At 42.2% G+C, this 27,007-nt stretch overlaps 1 protein-coding gene across 2 annotated transcripts in view; it reads right to left on the bottom strand.

Annotated features, from left to right (window-relative positions):
* Window positions 1-13,611, bottom strand: part of SORT1 (sortilin 1) — a 37,609-nt gene extending 23,998 nt beyond the window's left edge. For both annotated transcript variants that reach the window (XM_014534632.1, XM_005860059.2), the window contains exons 1-4: window positions 13,552-13,611; window positions 11,667-11,740; window positions 2,977-3,079; window positions 2,299-2,463 (exon numbers count right to left, since the gene is read on the bottom strand). In XM_014534632.1, coding sequence (XP_014390118.1) covers window positions 2,299-2,463; window positions 2,977-3,079; window positions 11,667-11,698 — 300 coding nt within the window. In that variant the 5' untranslated portion in view covers window positions 11,699-11,740; window positions 13,552-13,611. The remainder of the gene's footprint in view (window positions 1-2,298; window positions 2,464-2,976; window positions 3,080-11,666; window positions 11,741-13,551) is intronic.
* Between the last annotated feature and the right edge of the window lie 13,396 nt (window positions 13,612-27,007).

Here is a 27,007-nt window from a genome sequence, read left to right as displayed (position 1 = left end):
GGTGGACTGCAGAGTGTCCAAACCAGAAGCAGGAAAAACAGTGCATAACGGCCACATTTCACTCATGAAGAGTTAGTGAGGCCCTGCCCCATGGCTGTGAGGAACAGGCTCAGGGAGAATTTAGAAGTTAGTTTCAGAAGAACTGGACTTTTCCTACAGGGCAGGATGGGTTGTGTATGTGGGTGGGGGCAGTTGATCACTCTGGATTCTGGTTCAGGGATACGAGGCCCTGTGGAATCTTTAACCAGTACAAGGATTAAGAGAAGAAGAGTATGTCTGAGAGAAGAGCAGAGAGAAGTTGATTTAACTGAGTGTGAGGTGCCTGTGGGACATCCAGCTAGAGGCTCCCAGGAGGCAGCAAGACAGGAATCAGAGGCCCCACGAGGAAGCCAGGACCAGACACGGGGACCTGAGAATCGGACACATCACAGTGGCGGTTAAATGGTGGAAGAGATTACTGAGCAGAACGGGCAGCAGTGATTTAAGGGTCGGTTGAAAGGAGTTGAAGAGAGAGACCAAGAAGGAATGGTTAGAACATAGGGAAGAACTAAAGGGAATGATGTCACTGAAGCCAAGCAAGCAGAATTCCCAAAAGGAGGGACTGGCCAAACCTTTCAAATGCAGCAGAGACAGTAAGATGAAGACTGACCGTGTCAGTTGCACTGCACCCAGATTCGGTGGAGGGGGACACACATGTCCTGGTACAGCTGGGATTAAATGGTCGAGGCAGAATTTCCCCTCAGTGCTCCCCACCCACCATTCTTTTTTCTTTTCATTTTCTTCCTCTGATAATGCTCAGCATTTCTAATTTACCTAATTGTACTTAGAAACAGGAAAGGGGCTGATATCACCTCTTTGCACTTGAGTACAAACTGGCCCATCTTCTCTGCCCCAATTATCTGTACTTCCTTAATTGAAAGTAATTTCAGATATAAAAGCAGGTTGTGCCCAGCTATTGCTGAGGACAGCCTGTTTCAACCACCTTAAGATAACTTGGTAATGGCAATGGGATGGTCAAGGGGGAGATCGATGGTTCTGTCCACTCCTAAGAGGTCTCTTTGCTCCCTGAAGGGCTTTCAGCTTAAGCTGGTGGAAGGAATTTCCAGGAATTGTTTCTTGAAAGTCTGAAGCATACCCAGCAGGCTAGTTTCCTTCCTCTGGCCTCCTTTGGGCTAAGCTTAACTCTGGCCTTCCTTGAGCCCTACAGCCTTACCTCTGCTCAGATCTGCCCACAGAGCCCAGAGCCAGACCTGTCTTCCAGTGCCCTTTCCCTTCCCTTTGCCACCCCTTTGCTCAGCCACATCTGATAATCCTGTTTCTGTCCCCAGAACGGTCATCATAGCAATGATTCTCAAATTTTAGTGGGCAGGCTCAGCTGGGGAGCTGGTAAAAACCTCGCCACCAAAAGTCACTGATGTACTGTATGGGGTGGGGCCTAGGAATCTGCATTTAAATCAGCTTCTGGGGTTTCTGATGTTGTTGGTCAGTAGACCACACTCTAAGAAATAAGGAGAGTGAGAGAGCCATCTAAATATGCAGTGTAATGGTGATTATCATAGTCGAGCAACTCAGCCACTTTGGTCCTTGGGAAAGGAAAGCTGCACGAGCTCCGCAGGGAATTTCAGGAGAGAGGGAGGGGCACTGGCTTCTGGGAAGAGCACAGGACTGGGGTGGGGCGCGGGGATTTAAGACTCTGGATACTTATAATACATGAGTTTTGAAGACAGAAATCAATATGCTTGATAGACTATGCAACGAACAAAAAAGAAAAATTAGAAAGATGTGGTTTGGCCACAGGAAAGAAACAATGACATCAGGACTGTGACAATCTATGCTTGTCCCTTGCAGAGCAAGGATGATTACATTACACTGTGTTCTAGTTCAGTTTTCCAATAGTACACAAATATTCACTTTTAAAAACTGTAATAAAGCTGACAGGAGAAGATCTGGCTTTGGGTGGTGGGCACACAGTGCAATATAAGACCTTGTAACAGAAACCCACACCTGAACCCTATATGATCATGTTGATCACTGTCACCCCAGTCAATGTAATAAATAAATATTTTAAAAATTGTAATGACAACTAGATATCATACTTATCTGGAATAGATAGTACATGGTAATTGTGCCTTTTACCAAATAGGACAAAACACAAAAAATATATATATTTCATGACATACAAAGTCACCAGAAATCAGTCCAATACTTCATAAAATTATTAGCTAAAGGGGCCTTTCAAGGCTAGATGTTAGAGGATAAAAATGCAAAGGGCAAGACAACTTCTTCAAGGAGACTTACTTCAGTGCTGAGGGCTAAAAGATAATTGGAGTTCTGAGGGCTATACATCATCTGAGTCAGAGGATGAAATGGGAGATTGGTCTGGACAAAGTTCTTTGCAAAATCTGACGATCTGAAGATTCTTCCTCCGGGACTTCCTCCAGACACCTCTGCTGTTAAAATCACCTGGTTAGGAAGAAGGCAATTCAGATTCAGGGTGTGACACTATGAAAGCTCAGGAAGTCCTACACCACTTCCACAAGACATCAGTTAAGAAAATTTCAGTTCCCAAAGTAAGAATTATAAAGACAGATTAGTTGGTGCACCCCACTCCTTAAGTGTTAGTCTTATCAAAAAATATTATCCTGAATTGAGATAATGCATCATGTCTATGGATGCAAGCCGGTCAGTTTGAGATCAGCCAGTTTGCCAAAGACTAAAATAAAATGTGTGTCTTAGGAGTGTACACTGTAATGCTAACCAGCTGCCACCTAAGAGTTTGGGTGCATCGTAGACAGAGGCCAAAAAGGAACCAATCCAGTTCTTTTGTGATCAGTATTAAATTAGGTTTTAATTTTAAAGCAAAGTAATAGCAAACTAAATGCACTGCTGTGTATCTCTGGATCATTCTAACATTAACACCTGAGCGCCCAAGTGTGGCATCAAGCACAGCTCTACACATGCACGAACGAGACTCACCTTTCCAGAGTTCTCAGGACCAATAGCCATGCCAAATTCAGTCCGAATGAAGGTGTTATTGATGAGATTTGTAATATCCTTAAAGTTCTTTCCATAGTCCTCACTGAGAGGAAGAAAAATAAAGACACATTTAGGATGCAGTGGTCATGGCCACTGTTGGGTTCCTACCCAGCTTCCATCCCCGTTCTCTGACTTCACTGAGGCACTCCCCCTCCCCTGACGAGTTTCATGCCTCAGGGAAGCTGATGCCATCCCTAGCTCCAGTGTGGACTCGATAAGCCTGAAGTCCACCCCTCACAGGTGCGGGGTCAGGAGTGGGGGAGTGACCCAGACCGAGGCAGTGAGACAAAGGGGGGAACTTAGGCTCTCTTAGGAAACAAATTTCCTTAGCCACCTGATGAAATAAATGGGCTATCTTTCTTTCTAAACCAGTGGCTCTCAACCAGGATGTTTTTGCACAAATACCCTCCAAGCAACCATTCGGTAATGTCTGGAGACATTTTTTATGATCACAAATGCTAGTGGCATCTCATGGGGTGAGGCCAGGGATGCTGCTAACTACCCTGCAATGCACAGGACAGTTCCACAGCATCACAGAATGATCTGGCCCAAATGTCCATAGTGCTCAGATTGAGTCCCCAAAGTGTCGGGTGTTAATGCAAAGCAAAAGGTCGCTATGGGGTCCTGACACCATGAGCACAACCTGAAGATAAAGCCAACATAAGTGGAGCAGCAGCACCTACGACACTGGACTGTGCTGACCCTGAAGCCTGTCCTGCCTGTGCATTTAGTTATGAGTCATTAATTCCCTGACTAAGCTAGTTGGAGCTGGGATCTCTGCTAAGTGTAGCTAATGGCCTCCTAACTGATCTATTAATGCAGAGTCCTCATGATAAAGCTGAGTTGAGTAGAAGGAGCCTTCAAGTTTCCCCCAGAGGATGCCATCCCTGGGCACAAGTCTCTGCTGCATACAGCACACAAAACGCAGGTAGGGAAACAAACCAACTTAACGCCAGTTCTCAGGTTGTTAGAGATTTTCCCAGAAGTTCATTTCAACAATATCTGTGAGAGGTATTCAATTCCATGTTTAGATTTTGAAAAATACAAGCCTAAGAATCAGTAGCTGTGTAACTCTGACAGGATTAATACTATGTGCCATTCTCTTAAAAAGCAATAGAGAAAAAAGTGGTAGCATGCAAAATCTCAATATTCATGAATGTCCATCAGTGAAGACCACTGTGTATTGCGAATTAGTTGCCAAAGATAAATGTGATGTGCAGTGGTCTTCACTGTAGACTATGATGTAAAAGATGGTACAATCTCGACAAATAATCACAGAAGCAGAGAACATGAGAAATGCGAGGGACTGAAGGGAACATTTTGTCCAACTCCCTCATTTCACAGACGAGGAGGTTCAAGGGGAGGCAATTTATCAAAAGCCAACCAGTTAATTAAGGGCGAAATTGAAGCTATAATCCAATTCTCTTAACTCTCAGCTCCAAACTAGGGACAACTTGTAATGATCTGTGAGGAGTTTTTCCCTTACAAACTGCAGTCTTCCTCTGTTTTGCCAGGGCTGTGGCCTAGCAGCACCGATCAGCTAAGAGGAAACTAGAGACACAGGAGGGAATTATCTTGGAGTGTTTGTTTAGGTCCCTGACAGAATGCTAAAGCAAACTACACGTGACTTTAAGTTGTCTGAATAACTTCCCATCTCTTAGCAAGCACACACAGAAAATTCCTAGATAAATAAAAGAGGGACCAGGCACCACTTATCCATCAGATTCCTCCATATCTCCCCCCACCCCCTTTTTGGCTTTGAAGTACAAGAAGAGTTCCTATCTTCCTGATGGCAGGCCAAGAGATGTATAAACAATTCCTGCTCCTCAGTGTAAATGTCAGCAGCAGCTCAGACAACCTTCAAAGGGGCTGGCAACAGCTCGATTATCACCACCTTACAATTCTCCCCTCCTGCCCCATATCCCCCGGGAACCTCCACAAACCTGTTGGCCAGTCTGCTGGCTTTTTAAGAACTTGGCACAACAAGCACATCCCTGCCCTTCAGAAAAAGAAAGCAACATGAACAAAGCAAAAAGTCATCAGCTACAACACTCTGGTACTGTAGCCAGTTAAACAAATGGAGCGCAATGGATCAACCTGCTGGCATGGAAGGGAGGTTCTGCTGAGGCCACGCTGGGCTCAGGGATATACAGGGCTGGGCAAAAGTAGGTCTCAGTTGAGTATGGGAAGCACTGAGTTTATTCTTGTGTTATTATTTATTAATTACTGTATTATTTTCCATTCGAACAACTGTAAACCTACTTTTGCCCACTCCTGTATTTTAACAAAACCCTTTATTTAAAAGGGTTTTTTTCTATCAGCATACAACATATATCATGAAGAGGAAATCAACAAAACAACTTAAAAAATCTACTTTTCAAATTCCAGATGGTAATTAACAGAGCAATGAGCAGCAGTCAGATGAAAAGTTAACAAAACCCTATGAAACCATCTGCTTTAGAAACCAGTCTTTTTAATAATTCTATATATCAATCCTAATCTCTGCTCTTTCTGGTTACCAAAATAAAGGACCACTTTTGCATATATCTGTGGTATAAACATTAATAAGAGTACAGTGGGGCCTTGACTTACGAGTGTCCCGACTAACGAGGTGTTTTTTTTTGATACGAGCTGTCTCTCGGCCGATTTTTTGCTTTGAGTTGCAAGCTCAAAAAAATTCGGGTTACCAGCCAGCTTCAGATACACCACCGCTAGTTGGCGCAGCGAACGTCACAGTGATTTGACATATGAGTAATTTGAGTTATGAGCTCCATCACGGAACGAATTAAACTCGTAAGTCAAGGCCCCACTGTATGCACCTGTTTATAACTCAAGAAAATCGTGGCAGAATATAAATATTTTTGGAATAGAACCTAATACCCCCAAAGAACAAGAAAAACCTAGAACTCATTAAAATAAATGAAAAAAAGTAATCATCACATGGACTTCTGGTAAAATGCAGTGTCAACGTTCTTAATGAGATGAAGCACTGGAAATTGGGGTTTTCCAAAAGACTCACATGTTGACACTCAACCCAAACATCCAGAGCCTAGAATTATACCCTTGTTTCTGCACTTTTCATATATAGGAACTTGTGACATCAAGCATTTGACCTGCAGGCATTTAATGAGAAGTAACAGTAAGAGAGTCCTACAGTATCTCAGAGAATCCTGCATATTATTTTTCTCAACAATCAAACCAACCCAGATAGCCTTATTTGATCGGCTTTCAAGCCTAACCATTTCTCCATTCCTTTAGTTCATTTTTGCCATGATTAAGTCACTATAAATTGCAACATAAAAACAACAGGCATGACAAAAAACTCTAAAGAAAATAATTATAATTTTGTAGTTTTCACTAATCGGGAAAGTGTGTGCAGCTGATTCTCTTATTCTCAGATTCTCTATCTGTGACTATGCCTCTTCACTAACATTTCTTTGTAACCCACATCCACACTCATGGCCCTTCCACAGTGATCTGCAGACATGCGCAGGGTCACCCAGTGCACACGTTCCCAGCTGAGGTCCAACAAGGGGACGAGCTGCCTTCGTATTTCAGCTCTTACACTGTAAATAAGTGTCTTCGTCATGGTCTATTTAGTACCTTGCATTTTGCATTTTTGTGTTTTTTATGGGTGATTTTGCTGTTTAAAATGGCCCCCAAGCATAGTGTTGAAGTGCTATTCAGAGCCTCTGAGCACAAGAAGGCTTTGATGTCCTTTCGAAGAAAATATGCTAGTTAGATAAGCTTCTTTCAGACATGAGTTGGTTGTGAGCTCAATGTTAATGAATCAGCAATATATACTAGGCCGGCTGGTATGGCTCAGCAATTGAGCATCGACCCAGAACCAAGAGGTCACCGGTGCGATTCCCAGTCAGGGCACATGCCCAGGTTGTTAGCTCAATCCCCAGTAGGGGGTGTGCAGGAGGCAGCCAATCAGTTTTCTCTCTTATCATTGACTAGAGGCCTGGTGCACAAATTTGTGCATGGGTGGGGTCCTGCTGGCCCACCCCCCGATCGGGGGAGGGGGCGGAGGAGGAGCCATGGGCGGTTGGCCAGCCAGCCCTGCCCCCTGGTCGAACTCCCAATTGAGGGGACAATTTGCATATTAGTCTTTTATTATATAGGAAGGATGTTTCTCTCTCTCTCCCCCTCCCCTTCCTCTCTGAATCAATAAAAATATATTTTAAAAAACCCACAAACAATATGTATAGTAATAAGAAACACACATAAAACAAAGTGATGTGCTGATCAATTGATGAAAGTTAATGTTGTGATCAGAGGTTTTTAAGAACCTACCCCAGAATTTTCCTCTAGGAACAATGGTTCAGGATTCACTAACCAGTATTCATGGGAACTATGGAGAACATAACGATTGTGAAGAGTGAGAATTGACTGCATTGAGATTTCCAGCTAAAAGATCAGTTAGGGAGAATACAGCTTATTAAAATGTGCCAAAGGACATAGAACTAAAATCAGTGACAGGCAAAACTGGCAGATTTTCAATCCATAGGTAAACTGAATTCCCAATTATACTTCAGTCTCTTTTTTCACCCCAGCTGTCTGAGCAGTGAAAGCTGAACCCAGCACATCACTGAAAAAGCTGTCATACAAGATGCCCTGGAGGAGCTGGTTTACTCTACTTTCCTTCAATATCTGTTGTATACCTTTAAGGTATCCTTTTTAAAAAAATTCTCAGTAACCTGAAAAACTTACATCAACTATGGAATAAACTTCAATGTGAAATCTTTTAGAGATCCTCTTATTAATTTCCAAAATTTGAACAACTCTCAATAGGAAAAAAAAATCGCAAATAAAATGGCCCAGTAGTTTTAGTAACTAGGTACAGGATTCTGGTGTCGAATAATGCGTACATGTGCTTCACTAAGTTGATCTCACAGTGAAAAGTTATACTTAAGGGACCATAGAACAAAAAGGTACAAAACATCTCCTATAGCCTTAAACAAAATTATCATCCTAACTAGGTGGCCTGTTCCCTTTTAAAGTTAGTATCTGCAAAGTGAGAGGCAAATGTACTTTATAATCTATTAATATTCCTTAACAGGGAATCGAAATTTATACCATTCAAACATAAGTCCTTTAAATTGAAGACATTAACATACTATTTGTTTTAACCTAATCATGAATGCCTAGGAACTTTAGTTATTACTTCCCAAACTTTTCAACAATTCTTTTTCACACCCTAAAGGTCAAGGTCTATGAACTCAGCATGAGTAACAGAGACAGCTTCCTGCTATTCTCTGGAGCTTCCGTGCAGCACAGCTCAGAGCAGGTGGCATGTGACCAGCTGCCTTTATTTGAGTCTCAAATAAACCTTTGACCACATGTGAGTTAGTGGAGGGAGATAACCCAATAAATAGTCTAATCATTAAAGCTGTGAGAAACCAGAGTTTTCAGAGTGGATTCAACAGGCTTTTACTTGGGCAACCTCAGCATAGTCATTCTGATCAAACTGCTCCCTCCTTTCCCGTGTCTGAAGGAACATGTGCCTCTTGGCTGGCGTGTTCAATGACATGAGTCACATCAGGCCAGGCCAGATGGAGACTGGCATATTTACAGTTTCCACCTAACCTCTGGAAGACCTTTCCCTTAACAGCAGGGAGGAAAGAATTCATATTCAAAATGACCTCGTAGAAACAAACAACCAAACTGCTGCGTGCCCTGCAGAAACAGCACCTCCCTGTGAATATGATTCTATACCAGACACAGAGGACTGCTCTCCAGGTCGAGTGTGTGCTAGGGTTTCTCACAGGCCAGACAGATTCAGGGTGAAAAGGGCTGAGTCAGATGGTGGTAGGTGTTTAAACCATTTGGTTTTTGTTTGGGGCAGTCTTAAAGTAAGCACAATACTGAAAAGCAAAAGGATGGGGAAAAGTCATGAAAACACATTGCCCTCCCTATGGGTTTGACTGGTCACCCACTTAAACAGCAATGTAGAGAATTCAGAAGACAAGCATTAAAGTGGCTAAAGCAACAAGTACAGGAGAGAGTTCAACCTGGGGAAGTTGAGAAGCTTAGTAAACAGCCTTCAAAACATCTAGGGTCGCCCTGGCCGGTTTAGCTCCGTGGTTAGAGTGTCAGCCCACATGTGTCTCTCTCACATCGATGTTTTCTCTCTCTCTCTCTCCTTCTTTCCTCGCTCTCTTCTACTCTCTCTAAAGACCAATGGAAATCCTCAGGTGAGGATTAAAAAACAAACAAATAAAAACATCTAGGGGTCAATAAGAGGTTTTCATTTGCTACTAAAAAATGAAGTGGAAATTAGCATTCTCTTGACACATATATGTGTCATATTTATCACAACAGCATTAGTAATAGTGAAAAATTAGCTGCAACCTAAGTGTCCAAGAGAATAATGACTTAGTAAATTCCGTCAATCTAACAAAAATGATGGGTAACTAGCAGAGGGGATATGAAAAATATCATTGTATGAGCATCAATCAGAGTGGATATGGGTCATGGCACTTGCATGTTGGCAGGGGTGTGCGTGCATCTCCAGAAGCCATGGAGGCACTGGGGGCAGACAAGCACTTTTTACCAACGGGCACAGAAGGCTTTGAATTCATTTTAACAACTGGCACAGCAATATCAGTACAGTCTGGCTATGTGCCCTCGCTGGCTGCTGGCATGGCAGCAGCTAACCTCCCCAAGTTCTTACTCCAGCCCAGGCACTGCAAAGCATAAGTCACAACAGCTCTGAGGTGGCCACTGTTATCATCTTTCTTTTACAGATGACAAAAAGACTCCGGGAGGCAAAGTAACTTGCTCAAGCTCATTCTGCTTACAAATGATAGTGCTGAGATTCAATCCCAGGGCTATTTGTCACCAAAACCTGGCAACTTTACACTGTATCATGTTGCTTCCCCAAACTATGTAGCCATATGATATAACATTAAAGGGGAAAATCAAGATAAACTGTACATAAGTTAAGATTACACTTGACGTTAGGGTGAAATTTTTCCTTTAAAATTTCCAAATGTTATATATTGCTTTTTTTAAAAAAAAACAACACATGATTTTTATTGATTTTAGAGAAAGAGGAAGGGAGAGATAGAGAGATAGAAACATCATCAATGAGAGAAAAACACTGATCGGCTGCCTCCTGCATGCCCCCCTATTGGGGATCAAGCCCACAACCGGGGCATGTGCCCTGACCAGGAATCAAACCAGTGGCCTCTTGGTTCATAGGTCAATGCTCAACCACTGAGCAACACCAGCCAGGCTATAATACACTACTGTTATAATGAAAGATAATTTTCCAAGAAAAACTATCATAAGGAAAAATTTTATGACAATAAGGTTTCTTAAACATTGGAAAGAGTTATGAAGTTACAACTTTTTATACATTTTTTTCCTCCCCAAACAGGATATTTTTCATCTGTCTGAAATAGTTCAATTACTATTCTAATTGAATAAACAAAGTCACCTATAAATTATAGCCCTTTCTAGCACTATGATTCTATAATACAGTCAATCCTTATAAAAAATTATCAGTTTAAAAACTAAAGAGAAGCCAAGGCATTCATTCATTCAATTAGTATGGACTGCCTGCCTACTATTACATATAGGTCATTTGGCTAGTTGCTGAGAACTCCAAGTTAGTCAAGAACCTTGGCTTTGTGGAGCTTACAGCGATTCCAAAATGGCAATTCCTTCTTAGCCTATTTTTAAGTCAACATCACTGTGTTGAAGGGCCGCGAACACTGGCTCCAGACTCAGAATCAGCAATCAAGATTACACCTACTGGAGAAGGGGCCATCTCAGAAATTCACCAAAGGCTCACTTGTATCTGGGCCCCTGAGAGAGTACGATGGCTGCTGGGAAATCCGTTGGCCTTGAGAAGAGTTTCTATGTTATCTGCTAGGATGCCATATTTTGGGGGGAGTCCCTTGGGGGAAAATGAGACGGGCACAAATGATGGAGAAGACTATCAGCAACTTCTGAGAGTTAGCTGGTCTTGCATCTTACAGTTAAGGAAAAGAGCCTACTATTTAACCAAGCTGTACCTTTGAGAAGACACATGTAAAACTTGGTAACTGTCACAGTACGGTTCCAGAACATACACTGCCACCATCGTTACCAGTGTAAACACTATAAGGCACTTTGGTAGGTCTGACCTGAGAACCTCCTTCTGATCTAGAAACAATCTAGATAAACTGGGGCTCAGAGGATTAGATAAATATATTTACTTGGAAGGTACAAAGTGTTACATAAATACATTTACTTGGAAGGTATAGTGAGGATTGTTACTTCAGAGATATAAAAACCATTCTATGCTTATAATAAGTAGAAAGACTGTTGAACTCCATGCTACCTTCCCAAAAATAAATATCCATTTAAATTAATAAAACACACACCCCTACACACTCTCCATCTGCCTTTACTGCTTTCCTGTTTAGTCAGGTCAACCTAATCTTCTTGGACTAGATTCCTTTTCATATTTCTTCAGGTTAAGTAAATGATAAGTGTGCTGAATGTGACAGTTTGTTGAAAATTTAAGATGGCTGAAAGATCTTTTTAATCAACTGTTGGACTCCATCATGCCTAGAAAAGTGGGGAACTTACATTCACAATGTATTCAGTCAGTGCCCCAACCATATGCATCTCACCTTCGATATAGCTTGGACTGTCCGAAAGTCATAATTACCAGTGGTACATGGAAGGTAGTCAAGACTAGAATGATCTGGAGAGAGACAAAAGCACAGTTAAAAAGAAAGATAGTCCAATCACATGCTTGCCTGTGATGGGATTAAATCAACATCTGAAAGACTGACAAGAGCCCTGCTTTTCAGTAGCCTATATCCGTGGTCGGCAAACTGCAGCTCGCGAACCACAGGCGGCTCTTTGGCCCCTTGAGTGTGACTCTTCCAATACCATGTGCGGGTGCGCACGTACAGTGTGACTGAAACTTCGTGGGCCATGCGCAGAGTTTGCCGACCACTGGCCTATACTGTAGTAAGTCAGAAAACCAAGAAGTTACTAAGGCTTGCAGTGAATCAAGGTCTCAACTCTTGGTTGAGACGGTCCTGTCGCCCACACTTGAAGCAGTGAGGCAGAGCTAATCAACTACCCATTACAATAAAGGAAGGATTTAACTATTTTGTATCCATCTATATAATAAAAGCCAGCAACCTTTACAGTGGAACAACCAGAACAACTGGTTGCTATGACTCACACTGACCATCAGGGGACAGACGCTCAATGCAGGAGCTGCCCCCTGGTGGTCAGTGTGCTCCCACAGGGGGAGCGCCACTCAGCCAGGGCCTAAGCCATCAATCGGACATCCCCGAGGGCTCCCGTACTGTGAGAGGGCGCAGGCCAGGCTGAGGGGAACTCCACCCCCATGCACGAATTTTGTGCACCGGGCCTCTAGTATTAGTATAAGATATTCTCAGGCAAGAATCAGCTCCCTTTCTGTGTACAGGAGGCTAGAGCACTATGGGTGCTCAAAAGTCACTGTGTCACATATTTCCCTCCTTTCCTCCTCCCTGCTATCAGTTCTCCATGAAATTAATTTCTTAAATATTTTTCTAGATAAAAATATGCACAAGGACAAATTCTGATAGATTAGTACAAGAGGGAGTCTCAATTGGCCATGTAACAAGAAATCTTGCGATACCAACTATCTTAAATAAATGGATAAATCATGGAAATTAGAGCACAACTCAAATTTTAGAAGAAACTGAGACATGCTTAAAGACATTCTACCAGAAGTTTAAAAATTAATTAAGATAATTAATTTATAACTTGCTCTTCAGCTCCAATATTTCTTTGGATTCCTGACATAGCCATCGTGTGCCTCAATGCTATGATGCATACATTCATGGAATACCAGAGGGGAGGGTATGAACTGTGGCCCTGCCCTTGTTCAGGCAGGATAATAACAGAGCAGCTAACACCAAGTCCTGAGTCAAGACCTGGGGCCGATGCATCCCAAGTGCACCCTCCTACTGGGAGACGGGCTCCACATTGGAGAATAAGGAGCTGACAGACGCTCCTTCCACTCTCCCAATCCTGGCAGCACCTCCTTTGTTGTAGGGAAAGGGACACAGATGGAACTAAACAGCCATGAGCCCATGGGCGCCACAGTCCTTCAACAGTAACTGTGGGAAAATGCATTTTGGAGGAAAAATGCCAAGATGTGTGATGCGCAGGTTTCAGCTTCCACACTAGTCTTCCCATGTGTTGTGAGGCTCACTTCTCAGCATACAGCACATGCTTCCCTCTTTCTTCTTGCTCATCTTGATGCCAAGCAGCCACCAAGGACTCAAAAGGTGTCTATCTTCCCATTATGGAAGAGGGTGGTTACAGGATGTTTCCCATTCTAAAGCAAAACCAAGCCAACCACAGTTTCCTGAGAGTTTGTCCTGGAAACATGTATTTCTGTGTCTGAGGTTGGAAGCAGTTTCAGAAAATAACACTTAGTGCTTAAACTCCCCACATCTACATGTTCTTCTTGCTTAGTTGAATTCACAGCCTCAAAATATTACTTACCCCAGTGCTATCTCCAACCCAAGACAAGGATACTGAGCCACTGAGATCATCAAATACATGCTGTAAGGGGGAAAAAAAGAAATTCATTTACAAATGACATCTTTCCTTCAGTCTTTGCCTCCCTTAAATAATTCAGAACACTATTACTTTCAAAGTAATTAAATTCATAATTATAAGGGGACTTGGATTCCCTGAACAAAATTTGCAGGACAGGATTTAACTACTTAACTTAAATTACAAATAACTTGGAGATTTTAATTCTGAGATATGCTTAAAGACATTCTACCAGAAGTTTAAAAATTAATTATACAAAGTAAGCCAAGCAGATGAGCTGTCTTCACTGCACCAGATGGGGAGATGGGGTAATCTCATTGCTTTCTCCAACAGAACTAAATATAAATATGTAGAAAGTATTCTTAGGATGCTTTAAAACAAGGGATCACAGCCCACACTGACAGCTATAACTGTAACCCAATCAGCATAACCAATTTTTCTAGGCAGCCTTCACAGTACAGGTGCATGGTTAATAACTAGATTCCTTTTGCTCCTAGGCTCTCTCAAAATGACAAGGTTCTGAGAAGCGAGAGCAAATGCCCTTCTTTCACATTTAAAATAGTGGTTGATAATGATAATAGTAGTAATAATAGTAGATATTAGTAGATAATGATAATAGTAGATAGATAGTAGTAATTATCTAGTAGTAGATAATAATAGTAAATAATAACAATAATAATAATAATAGAACAACCTTAATAGAGTTGTGGTAAGAGTGAGGAGATAAAAAAAAAAAAAGGAGAGCTGGTGTAGTGTATCCAAAATATGGTAAACATATTAAAATTCAGCTATATTTTTTTTGTTAATCCTCACCTGAGGATATTTTCCCATTGATTTTTAGAGAGAGTAGAAGGGAGGGAAGGAAGGAAGGGGGTGGGGAGAGAGAGAGAGAGAGAGAGAGAGAAAGAAAGAGGGAGAAACATCAATGTGAGAGAGACATATTAATTGGTTGCCTCCTGCATGTACCCTGACCAGGGCCCGGGACTGAACCTGCAACCCAGATACATGCCCTTGACTGAGAATTGAACCCGACACCCTTTGGTGCTCGAGCCACACCAACCAAGGCTAAAACGCAGTATTAGTAATCATTGTAGGTGCTTTTGGGTTTTGGTTTTCAAATACTTTCTTTCTCTACTTATAAAATAATATATATCCATTACAGAAAATGTAGGCAAAAGGGAGGTATAATGAATATAAATCTTTCATAATCCTATCACACAAAGATATTCAAGGCTAACACTATGTTTATAATCTTCTAGTCTCTATTGTTGTTGTTGTTAGCTAATGAAGAAATAATTCCAAAAAGGCTGCACTGGCACTTGGTAAAAATGTTCAACCACACAGAAATGTATACAGAAAACGTGAAGACCCTTCCTCTTCGTCCGCCACCTGCCCCATCACCCAAGCCCCACTCCCCAGAGGGGTTAACAGTTTAGTGTATATTTCTACTGTGTTGACAATTCTGCTTTCCTCCTATGAAGACATATATCTTAAGATTTTTAAAACCTTAAACATGCCCTGCCTTTCCAAACATTAAGGAGCGGTTCCCTAGAAGCAGAGGCTATAACTTTATACTTTTCGGTGTTCCCTGTGCCTACCACGGCACTTTGCACACTCATTAAGCATTTGTTGAAATGGTTCTACAATCTTCCCAAACCACAGACTCAATCTCAAAATAGCACATGTCTGTAAATGGTGGATGGCAGTCTCTGGGCCACTCAAGCTGCCAATCTCAACAGAGACGTCTGAAGAAACAGAACTCAAAACACTGTTTTGCTTATCTTCTCATTTTCTTTGGTGGTCTTCCTGAACGGGCCTCTGAATTCACCTCTGCTATTTCCCCTCCGGACTGGAAGTACATTTGAGGTCAGCAGAATCTCTTGTACAGTCTCTGTAAGAGGCACAATCAGTGCCGCACAGAGGGCTTGCTCAGTGAATGCTGGTTAACTCTCAAACGCTCGGGCAGAGCTTCTCACCGCCTCTGCAGGACAGAAAGGCTATTCATGCTCACACAGTGGCCAAGCATCTGCGGAAAAGCAGGGCTGCTGGAGACATCTGGAACCAGCAGCATAAAAACGGACACAGCACTGTGTCTTGCAAGATACTCCGCACAGAGCAAGATGGCATATTCTTTTGAGTGAGGATAGGGTCTGAAATCACATCAATGAGCTCCTTGAGGAGAAGTAGAAAGATCCAGAGCTACCACAAGCACCAGATAGACCACCCGGTTAACAGTCACCTAAACAGAGGCTCTCTCTCCAAGGAAGGCTCAGGTCACAGCCGCTGACCAGGAGAAAAGACAAATCCACCATTGGAGTCCTGCTGTCTTGCTCACGCAACAACATGGCTTACCTTGAGCCAATCAGGGCCCGCACTCTCACCTTTGAACCCAGTCAATGTACAGTGGTATTACTCCCGTCTCCTGCTGTCCAATCCCAGAGGGGAAGATTCTTAGATGTCACTAGCAACCTGAGCTTCTCCTAAACAACTCAAAGGACAGCTGGCCTCATTCATCATCCGAAGAGTCCCTTTGGAAAAGTAGGCCAGATTTATCTATAACAATAAAAGTGTAATATGCAAATCGAACGAAAGTCCGAACAGCAGAATGACCTTCCAGACGACCACGTTATGACACCCACTGGCACCAGGCCAGCCAAGGCGGGTGCAATGCAATTGGTCGGGGGCCTGGCCATTGCCCCATGATCGCCCTGCAGAGGGAGGCCCAGGCCACTGGCTGGTGGGGCCATCAATCAATCGGGGGGCTCCACAATCACCCCAAAGAGGGATGCCCAGGCTAACTGGCAGTGGTGCCGTGGGGGGTGGGCGGAGCCGCCCTTTGCTCCCTTTGGGGTGATCGATCACGGGGCTCCCGGACTGTGAGAGGGCACAAGCTGGGCTGAGGGACCCCCCCCACCCTGAGTGCACAAATTTCATGCACTGGGCCTCTAGTTAACTATAATTGTGGTCTTCTGCTACTCTTTTTTTAAAAAATATATTTTATTGATTTTTTACAGAGAGGAAGGGAGAGGGATAGAGAGTTAGAAACATCGATGAGAGAGAAACATCGATCAGTTGCCTCCTGCACACCTCCTACTGGGGATGTGCCCGAAACCAAGGTACACGCCCTTGACCAGAATCGAACCTGGGACCTTTCAGTTGGCAGGCCGACGCTCTATCCACTGAGCCAAACCAGTTAGGGCTCTTCTGCTACTCTTAACCCTTTCTCCCTTCCTATCCCAATAGCCAATTACATTTTACTTTAGAAAATAAGTGTGTCAAGCAGCAAGGATGGACCGGCTCCCGGCACCATCCCAATAGCCAATTACATTTTACTTTAGAAAATAAACAAACTCATTGAAAAAGCTCATCCATCTACAGCAAATGCAGCTAATTTTTTATATTTCAGTCTTTAACATTCCTATGTTAAAGTAAAAGAAAAAAAAATGAAATCAGATTTGACAACAGACCAAAACTCAGGTAGAGAGAAAAGGTCATATGGAGAGGAGACAAATCCAGGAGAGTCAGGGGACCAAGAGCACAGATACAATTGTACGCCGTCCATGGGAGGGTTACAGGTGTCCAGGAAAGGGTAAACACTGCTGGTCATGATTAGGGGACAGAATTCACAAGTGTCAGCACAAGGCCATCAATTCTAATGTGACATCATTTATCATATTTAACATACTATACATGTCACTCTACATTGTGATGGCATCATAGATATTTCAAAATACGTATTACTTTTAATTATAGCAATAAGAACATTGTCTGCCTCCCTCACTAGACCTGAGGAACATCTGGTACAGGGACCAAGCCTATTCACTTTAGCAAAAATATATAATGTAGCACATAAAAGGCATTCAATAAAAATGAAATTCATTTTCTTTAAGAATTACTTGTGAAGCTCTGAAAAGGAGGAGGATGAAAAGATAAGGCCAGACCCACTTAATTTCCCCAGGACAGAAACGAGTCTAAATATGAAAAGTTCTATTCTGAGAAGACTTCTGCTTCTGGCCAAGAGAGACCAGCAGGGATCAGATTAACCTTCCCACCGGAAACAACTGAAAACACAAACTATATGAAACCATCATTTTCAAGACCCTGGACTTCGAGGCAACAAACTACAATAATCCCTGACAGACAAAGGACAAAACAAGGGCCTACCTCTGCCCTCGGTTACTGTCTGGAGAGTGTCCAGGGCACAGTGCCGGGAAGGGGAGGGCCCAGATGTCCCCTCAGCTGAAGAAACGAGCTGGTGGTCTGGGGAGGACATGGAGGCTATAGCCACCATCAACTGTAGTTCCCACCAACTCCATCCACACAGTCAGAAATTGGTAAAGATTCCCCGGACACATCGAAGCGTTGAGAGGCACTGGCCGCGAGTGGATTACATACTAGTATATGAGTAAGAAGAATAAAGGTCTGCCTGCACCCCGAGGTTTAAGCAGGGATTACAGAGGTCGGAGCAGCAAGATGGCGGGTCGAAGGCAGTTGTGCAGGAAGCACAAACATGAAGACATATGTAAGGATTTGGAAAATTTTCAAAGAGTAACATAAACTATATTAACATTGCCAACTAGTGAAGTGCTGAGTGTACAGTAGATGCTATTAAGTACTTGTTAAATAAGAATTTCAAATCAGGATAAACAAAGTTAAGGTGGGAACCAAAGGGAAATAAAAATACAGAAAAATGTGTGTGAGGAAAAAAGTACTTCTGTTTGAAATACCCAAGAAAGCTGAGACGAGGCCACAGGATCACTGACTCAAACGGGCATGGTTTCCAGTGGTATATACAATTGAACATAATCACCCAATAAGTTATGGTTCAATTGTTCTAATCAAGGCAAAGTAAGAGGAATAAAAGAAATATGAGCAAAGGACAAAGCTTATGGCTCCAGAGAACTGAAAAGCAAAATAATCTCTCCAGGAAGAGAAAACCCCAAATGTCCAACACAATATAACCAATGAATATCCTATACTGTTAAAATCCAGAACATATAAAAGATGTTAAAATACGGAACATATAAGAACATTTAGGAGTCAAGTCCAGCCCACAGAAGGCAGAGTGAATGTCTACCTCAAGCACTGTTACAAAATGATGTTATGTGTTAGCTGTCTGTACACATGACAAGCAGAATGGAGAAGGTGGGGGAGGTTTGCAGCATGTTTTATTTCTGGGGAACAATAGCTGTGTTGCAAAAGGGACAGATTATTTAGCATAAAGAGAACATGATCTGACCACTACATATTGCTAAACAGTCGGCCAAATGTATGTTCTAGAAGCAGGTCAAAATTAAAAACACACACACACACACACACACACACACGTAGTAAATATGCTGTTTGTGTGACTAACAAGCCAAGAGCCAGTACTCAGAGGGGCCACATGGTAAATACGTAATTTACATTACTTAATCACATCCTAGGATAGGAACCTCAGAAACCAGGAAGTTGAAGACTAGCTATGTAAAATGTCACCTGATCTATCAGGAAACTTGCCACATCTAGAGAGATTGATTAATCCCCAGTTACTGGCACAGGAAGAGACAAGCCAAAGTCCGAGACTGGGTGAGGTTCCCTTTTCATCTCATGGCACACATAAACTAATTACTAAAATTCTGCAGCACACCAAAAAAAAAAAAAAAAAAAAAAGTATATTTTTTGCCAATCTGACCCAAAAAAAAGGTGTAATTTTGATTCATTCACACCGAGTGGCTATTGCTTGTGTTGGCTGTTGACTTTTTTTTTTTTTAAATCTGGAAAAGAGGGCAGAGCCCCTGACTAAATAGTCAGGTATTGAATATTTTTAAAATTCTTGCTGCACACCTCAGCACACCAGTTGAAAATCGCTGGTGTATGATAAAGCTCACAGTGCAAGTTAGTGGTCAAACAGCTGGGAAAAACTAGCTATTTGGAAAAAATATATAAAGATGGATTCCTAACTCTCTTCTTATCCCCATTCCCAAAGAGATTCCACACAGGACAAAGAATTAAATATAAAAAGTTAAATAATGAAAATCCTCCTCCTTCCTGTCTACACTCTCTAGAAATCAATGGAAAAAAATATCCTTGGGTGAGGATTTTAAAAATAATAAAAGTATATAATCTATTACTTTTAAAAAAGGATAAATGAAAGGCTGCTATAAGAAGTACTCATTGACCATGTCAGTTTATTCTTCTGCTACACTGGCTAAGTTACAGACTGGGTCAGAGAGCCCCTACTACCCTCGCCACACTAACACCAGTGGTCTTGATTTCATTTAGGGCACACATCCCAACATCATTATTCGCTGACACACTGTTCTGAGTCTTTTTTTCATCACCTGTTGAACAGTGATTTCTAGTGTCCCAGATGGCACGGACAGCCATTTACTGCCCCCAGTAGGGGAGCTCTGGGCAGCAGGGAGTCACTGGCGGACATTTATAACCAAACTGGTTTTCGGGGAGTCATTATATTAGAAAGTAGGGGGACAGCTTGTACTGCCTCCTCTGAAATAAGGCCACCTTGACAGCTACTGCAAGACTCACCCACAAGTTTACTGCCTATCATTTCAAAGCCTAAAACACTACATTCTTCATGGAAATAACTTTGCCTTCAGATCTAATTAAACCTGAAGCCTCATTAAATTACTGTTACTATAGCTTGGAGAACTTAAAGTTGGTCCCGAGAGTCACTGTAGCTTGGAAAAAACTAGGTAATGAGAAACTTCTGCCTATCTTTAGTTACACACCTGATCAAAAGTAAAACACAGAGAACTGCCTCCCACACACCCGAGCCGGCTCAGTGTCACATGGCAGGCCCAGTTTAAAAGACACAGGGAGCAAACAAAAGAAGCCATCAACAAAATACAAAGACAACCCACTGAATGGGAGAACATACTCACCGATGACACATCTGATTAGGGGTTAATATCCAAAATATATGAAGAACTTACACAATTCAACACCAAGAAGACAAACCACCCAATTTAAAAATGGGCAAAGGAACTGAATAGACACATCTCCAAAAATGATATACAGAGGGCCAACAGACATACGAAAAGATGCTCAATGTCACTAATCATCAGAGAGATGCAAATTAAAACTACAATGAGATATCACCTCACACCTGCAGAATGGCTGCCAGCAATAAATCAACAGACAAGGGGAACCCTTGTGCACTGTTGGTGGCAATGCAGACTGATGCAGCCACTGTGGAAAACAGTATGAAGTTACCTCAAAAATTTAAAAATGGATCTGCCTTTTGACCCAGCGATCCCACTTTTGGGAATATATCCGAAGAAACCCGAAACACTAATTCAGACAACAGTATGGTGATAGCCAGGGGGAAGGAGGGTGGAAAGAGGTGAAAAAGGAAAAAGGGAGAATAAATGGAGATGGAAACAAACTTTACTTTGGGAAATGGGCGCACAACACAGTATGCAGATGATATTTCGTTGAGTGACATACTTGAAACCTGCATGATTTTGTTAACTAATGTCACCCCAATAAACTCAATTTTAAAAAAAAGACACACGCAGACGACCAACCATCTTGTCATCGGGAACAACCTCTCTGGCAAGTAAATGAGGGAGTGAATGCAATGATGGTATCCCTCACACACACTCCTACTTTCAACAAATACATGGCACAAGGTGGTGCCTACCATGTGCCAGACCCTACTTGGGGTGCTGGGGAAACAGTGATCATACACTTTCTGTGCTCATGGAGCTTTCAACATGCTTCTTACAGAAGTCTAAAAATAAAGCCTAAACATGCTAGACATTTAATCCACAGAAGACAGCCTGTCCCATGAAAATAAAGTGACAAAGGGGTGTGGTGTTAAAGCCTAGTGCAGTGACTAACTGGTTGGGGAAGTAGGCACAAATCCTATTCTCTCTTGGGAATCCATTTTCTCTGGTATGAAACTGAATTATGCTCCTTCACTCACCGGAATAATAAGAATCAAATGAAATAACATACAAAGATAAGGCGTTGGTCTAACAGGGAACACAAGGGTGGACAGGGCACAGTGTCGTACAAGAGAGGCCTGGAGCAGGACCTGGATGATGCTCTGACCAGAGTACCGTTCTGCTAAGTGTGGCACTGCTAGGGTCATAAAAATGAGCCAAAAACAAGATCGCAAATGTTCAGTTCTCAGGGAGACTATTCTTAGAAATGAAAAGGCTAAACATAAACTCTTATTCAAGTTTTCAAACGTATTCAGTTATTCAGACTTGTCTGCAAGGCAGGATGATACAGAGGTGAGCACTGGGCTAGCAGGGAACCTGAATTTTATTTCCAGCTGTGCCTCAAGCCTGGTGAACTTGAGCAGCTTAACCTTACTTCACCACCAAGGGAGGGGAGGCTGGAATGACAACATTTCTAGTCCCTATAAGCTTTAAAGTCTATGACTCATCATTAATTTAACCTCTCAGGAGGTTAAATTACTTTTCCACTGCTCTGTCTTCATAAAAAAAAAAATCAGCTCCCTGCTGGACAACACTCTAGTGTTAAAAGCAGAGGTGACAGCAAGCTCCATCATCTACAAACCTCCACAACCTGGCCGCTCACTGAGGAAGCAGCGGAGACCTCTGGTGCCGCCATCCATGCAATAAAAATCCATGCATTTGACCTCTAAGAGGAACTTGCAGACCAGCACTCTAAATCAATTTGCTAAGCTTGTTAGAATTGCCTAAAATTAGTCATCTCTTTTCCTAGCTTACATTAGAAGCAGCAAATCAAATCTGGGGACAGGGGCAGCAGCTAAAGGAACCGGATATTGCAATGGGACCATCATTTCTGCAGGGGGAAAAAAATTTTTTTTCAACAAGACAATGGCACTAGGCTTATAAATCTGGGCTGCTCGGAATGGGAGGATATGATCCCACATATCTCATCTTGAGGGCATTAGTGCCATTACTGTGAGTCGTGGTGTAGCATAATGTCATCTCAATGATCCAGGCTCATTCGGTTGACTAAGAAGACAGAGAAGTATTTTAGAAAAATTTCCACTGGAACAACAACAAAACCTTTGGCACTTAAAAGGGTAGGCTTGGTTTCTGAAAAATTCACTTTCATAGGATAATTCATTCATTTCAAATCATGGCCAATAAATAAGCTAAACTGCAAAACTGTTAGCATTTAATTATTACATCTTAGTCCCATTTCAGAGAAAAGGAGGTGATGAAGGGAAGGGATGTGCCCCAGTCGCCAGCTGCCTGAACCATAAAGGCTCACAGCTCACCCACTGGGTTGAGGACTAACCCCTCACTCCCTCCACCACCAGGATGGCTTTTGTCCAGACCTCTGCGCACATACCAAGCACTCTCTAGCCCCAGGCCTTTGAACATGCTGTTCTCTCTGCTTGGGATACTCCTACTGGCAAAACGTCTATTTATCTTCAAGTATCATTTAAAATAATTTCTCAGCAAGTCCTTCCTAATGTCCCAGACTAAAAAGACCTCCCTCAATTATTCTCCTGTAGCTACTTTATTTCTTCTTGGTACTTACGTTGATAATTACATATCTGTATAATGTCTATTCTCCCTACAGGGATCTTATCTGCTGTGTTCAACATCAGTTCCCAGGACCAGGAGCCAGCACAATGCCTAACACATGGTAGGTACTCAATAACCCATTGTTGAATTGAAGACTAACAATAGTAGTATTGAAGTTTTACTGGGCACTTATGATATATAAGACACCACTGCTACTTTATAGATGAAGAAGCAGGCTCAGAGAGGTTAAGTAATTTGCCCAAAGTCACACAGCTGGTCAGTGGCAGAGCAACGATTCAGACTCATGCCTGTCTGATGCCAGGCTGCACACTTAATGACTACTCTTTCCCAAGCACTGTGTGAGATAAAAGTGATGAAGAACTCCTAGAGCAAGCATAGCCCCTACCTTTAGGGAGTTTATAATCTGGGGAGGGGGGGGACACTTAATAGATGACAGTGAATACAAGACAGAATACTATATAGTTAAGTGCTGGGTTGCATGGTCTAGTAAAATGCTGTAGGAGAGAAGAGAAAAACAAGCCAGCCAGAGGAGGACGCCCTCTAAACAAAGATGGAGAAGCAACACAGCACCTAGTGAGCAAAAGGGACTGGTGAGAAGGTCACTTTACCTAGAACAGAGGATTAACACAGGCCAGGAAGTGGTGAAATGTTTAAGAGATAAGCACTGAAGAAAATAATTAGGTTAACATTCTGGTCGTCTATGCTTCCAAAGATCTTGAGAAGTGCCTACCACATCATTAATATTTCTTAAAACTTCACAGAGGCCAGGAGAATGCAAAGCCAACTGTGGCTGCTCAGTTAATGAATGAGGGTGAAATCAGCAAGGCGCCATTTCAGAGCAGTCCATGCAAAGCCAGTCACTAACTCCAGCAAACTAAAGCTCAATGAAGAGAAATAGTTTTTACATTATGAGTAGTCTTGTTTTTTATAATGATAAGTTCTTTACAACTATAAGTAAATAACTTTATATACTTAAAACTATCATAACCAGATGCCCAGGTACTGTTGACAATGGAATTGGTATTTTCTCCTCCATCTCCCACAGCTTCAAGAAACACACTCTGTATAGATGATTTCTCCCCTTCACTGTGCCCCTTTTTCTTAACCCCTGAGTCCAAAGACATAAGTAGTATATATTCCGTAATCCAGATTTGGTTCCTATGACTACCCATAACAATTCTCTAGAAATATAACTAAGGAAAAAAATTTAACCACATAACGCAAATATTTGAGCATCTAACTGATAATGCATCAGCTTTATGGTGATGACCACTGTAAGATATCCTCAACAACTAAATGCACACTAAGTCCCACACTATCTCATTTAATCTTCACAATGACTCATTTGATAGATGAAAAATATAAGGTTCTGACATTAATCTTCCATGACTACCACTGACATGTGAATGTAGGTCCAATCTGAGACCACGTTCCCTCCTAACCACTGCCTCCCAGAACTATCAATCATGTGAACAAGTTAAAATTTTGATGTAAAGATTTTTAAAAAGAACACATACGCTTCTGACATTTCTGCCAATCTTGGCTCACTCTCATTCTTGCCACCCCCGCCCAAGCCTGTCATCCAATCCTGCCAAGTGATAAAAACCAAATACATTTTTGCCTCATCTGTGCCCTTTTCGCACATGTTCCTCTGGAGTTGGTATTTCACAGGATCATTTGGCTGACAATTGGGCCCCATGGACACAGTAACAGATCAACAGGCTTATTAAGAAATGACATAAATCACATGTATACGGCACATCAAGATTTTCAAAACATTTCCTCTTCAAAGTCTTATGATAATGCATCATTTTATATGATGGGAACGTGAGGCATCGAAAAGCTAATTGAGCTCTGTTGAGGGTACTATGACCTTTGACCAGCAGAGGAGAATTCACAAGTGTATGACTTACACAGGGTCTATAACTTTGCCTTCTCTCTAAAGCAAACACACTGATTTAAAACACCTCTAATAAGTAGGAAAAGGTAAAGAGAGTATGAATGGAGATGGAAGGAAACCGGACTTGGGGTGGTGAACACACAATACAATGTACAGATCATCTATTTTAGAATTGTACCCCTGAAATCTATAATTTTGTTAACCAATGTCACCACAGTAAATTCAATTAAAAAATCAACTTTTTATATAAAAACAAAAACCACCTCTATGAAACACTTCCAAATGGAGGAGCACCATGTTGGGACATGTGCTCTACCCCCAGCTCTTGGCCCGTAAGAAGTTATTTATTTAACCTCATCAGTTAAAGAGACCTGACCAGCTAAGCAGCCTAGTAATCTATGACTCAAACTTTAAGCACATTCTCAGCAAGAGTTTAAGCTTATCCTTGTCCACAAACATGCAGAAGTCTGTTGAGGGGCTTCACTGTCCTCTAGCTCTGGTTTCTCTCGCCTTGGCTCACACTCTCCTTCAAGAAGGTCCAGGTGGCCAGGAGTGCGCCTGGGAACCCTCCGCACTGTAATGGACAAGGTGGCCCCCCTGCCCTCTATTCTTCTCTCTTCTCCCAGGACCACAGCAATGGACAACCTCTAGGAAGATAACTCTTTTTGGCTCCCCATCTCCACCTCTGGCTTCTTCAGCTCTGGCATCACATCTAGCACTATCTGTTATAACACTTTCCCCAGTAAGTCCTAATGCCAAACTCCCCACCTGTACCCCCTCTTTCCACCCGACCCCCCAAAAGAGCTGTCTCTTTATTTTTTAACCTCTCTCTATGTTTTCCTGGAAGCCTTAATCATACTCATCATCCTACTCTCCAACAGAAAATTCCCCTTGACCTTGCCTGAGCATGCCTGGGTTTCCTTATCTCCATGACAGATCTCCCTGAGAAGTACCTCCACACCTCCATCCTCACCTCACCCCTGAGGCTTTCCTCGACAGCACACGGAGTGGGTCATGCCTTCTCCGCAAATTCTTCCAAACTCTCAGCAAGCATTCAATGAACACCTAAATCCTTCAGGGGCATCAATGTGAATATCTTTGTTCAACTTTGCCTGTGCACAGGCCTGGACTCTGTAGGTGTTTCAATGAATAACATCTACTTTGAATGAAAAGACTTTACAATTAACAAAACATTTTGACAAAACTCATTTGTTCCTCCAAATAATCCTAAATCTGCTTCTCTAGTTAAAAACAATAACAACTATGAAGGTAAGAGAAGTTAAGTGATTGTCCATGATCACAAAGCTCCGAAGCAGCAGAGCCGGGACTCAGTGTCTTTACTGAGACATCTCCTTTGAGCAGTTTTGTAAACAACATGTCTACGATTTGAGTCCCTTTGACAAACAGCAGGTACCAGATAAACATTTGATTTGCACTATCTTGTCTGGAAAGTACTGAAGTTAATTAAAAATGTCCTTCCCCGTTCCATTTCTGTTGGTCCTTCAGGGTGATCTTACTGGTAAACCAGATTTGCCAGCTGGCTCAAGTACAGTATTAGCACTTAGTTGTTGTTTTTTTGAGTTTTTTAAAAAAATATATTTATTGATTTCAGAGAGAAAGGGAGAGGGAGAGAGAGATAGAAATATCAATGAGAGAGAATCATTGATCAGCTGCCTCCTGCACGCCCCACACTGGGGATTGAGCCCACAACCTGGGCATGTGCCCTTCACCGGAATCGAACCTGGGACCCTTCAGTCTGCAGGCCGACGCTCCATCCACTGAGCCAAACCGGCTAGGGCAGCACTTAGTTTTTTTAGAACATACAGGAAGAAAAGAACAAAGCTCTTAACAAAAGCAAATATAAGAGAAATAGTACTCATAAAACCCTAGAAGGAAAAGAACATTCATTTTCTCCTGATGAAAGTAAACCAAGCCAGTGACTCATACATAAGTTCTAACCACGGGGCTGATTCTACTAATGGTAAGATGATCATCTACTTTC

Source organism: Myotis brandtii, unplaced genomic scaffold (assembly GCF_000412655.1).
Source record: "Myotis brandtii unplaced genomic scaffold, ASM41265v1 scaffold131, whole genome shotgun sequence".
NCBI classification, from domain to species: Eukaryota; Metazoa; Chordata; class Mammalia; order Chiroptera; family Vespertilionidae; genus Myotis; species Myotis brandtii.
This window is presented reverse-complemented; position numbering and strand designations above follow the sequence as displayed.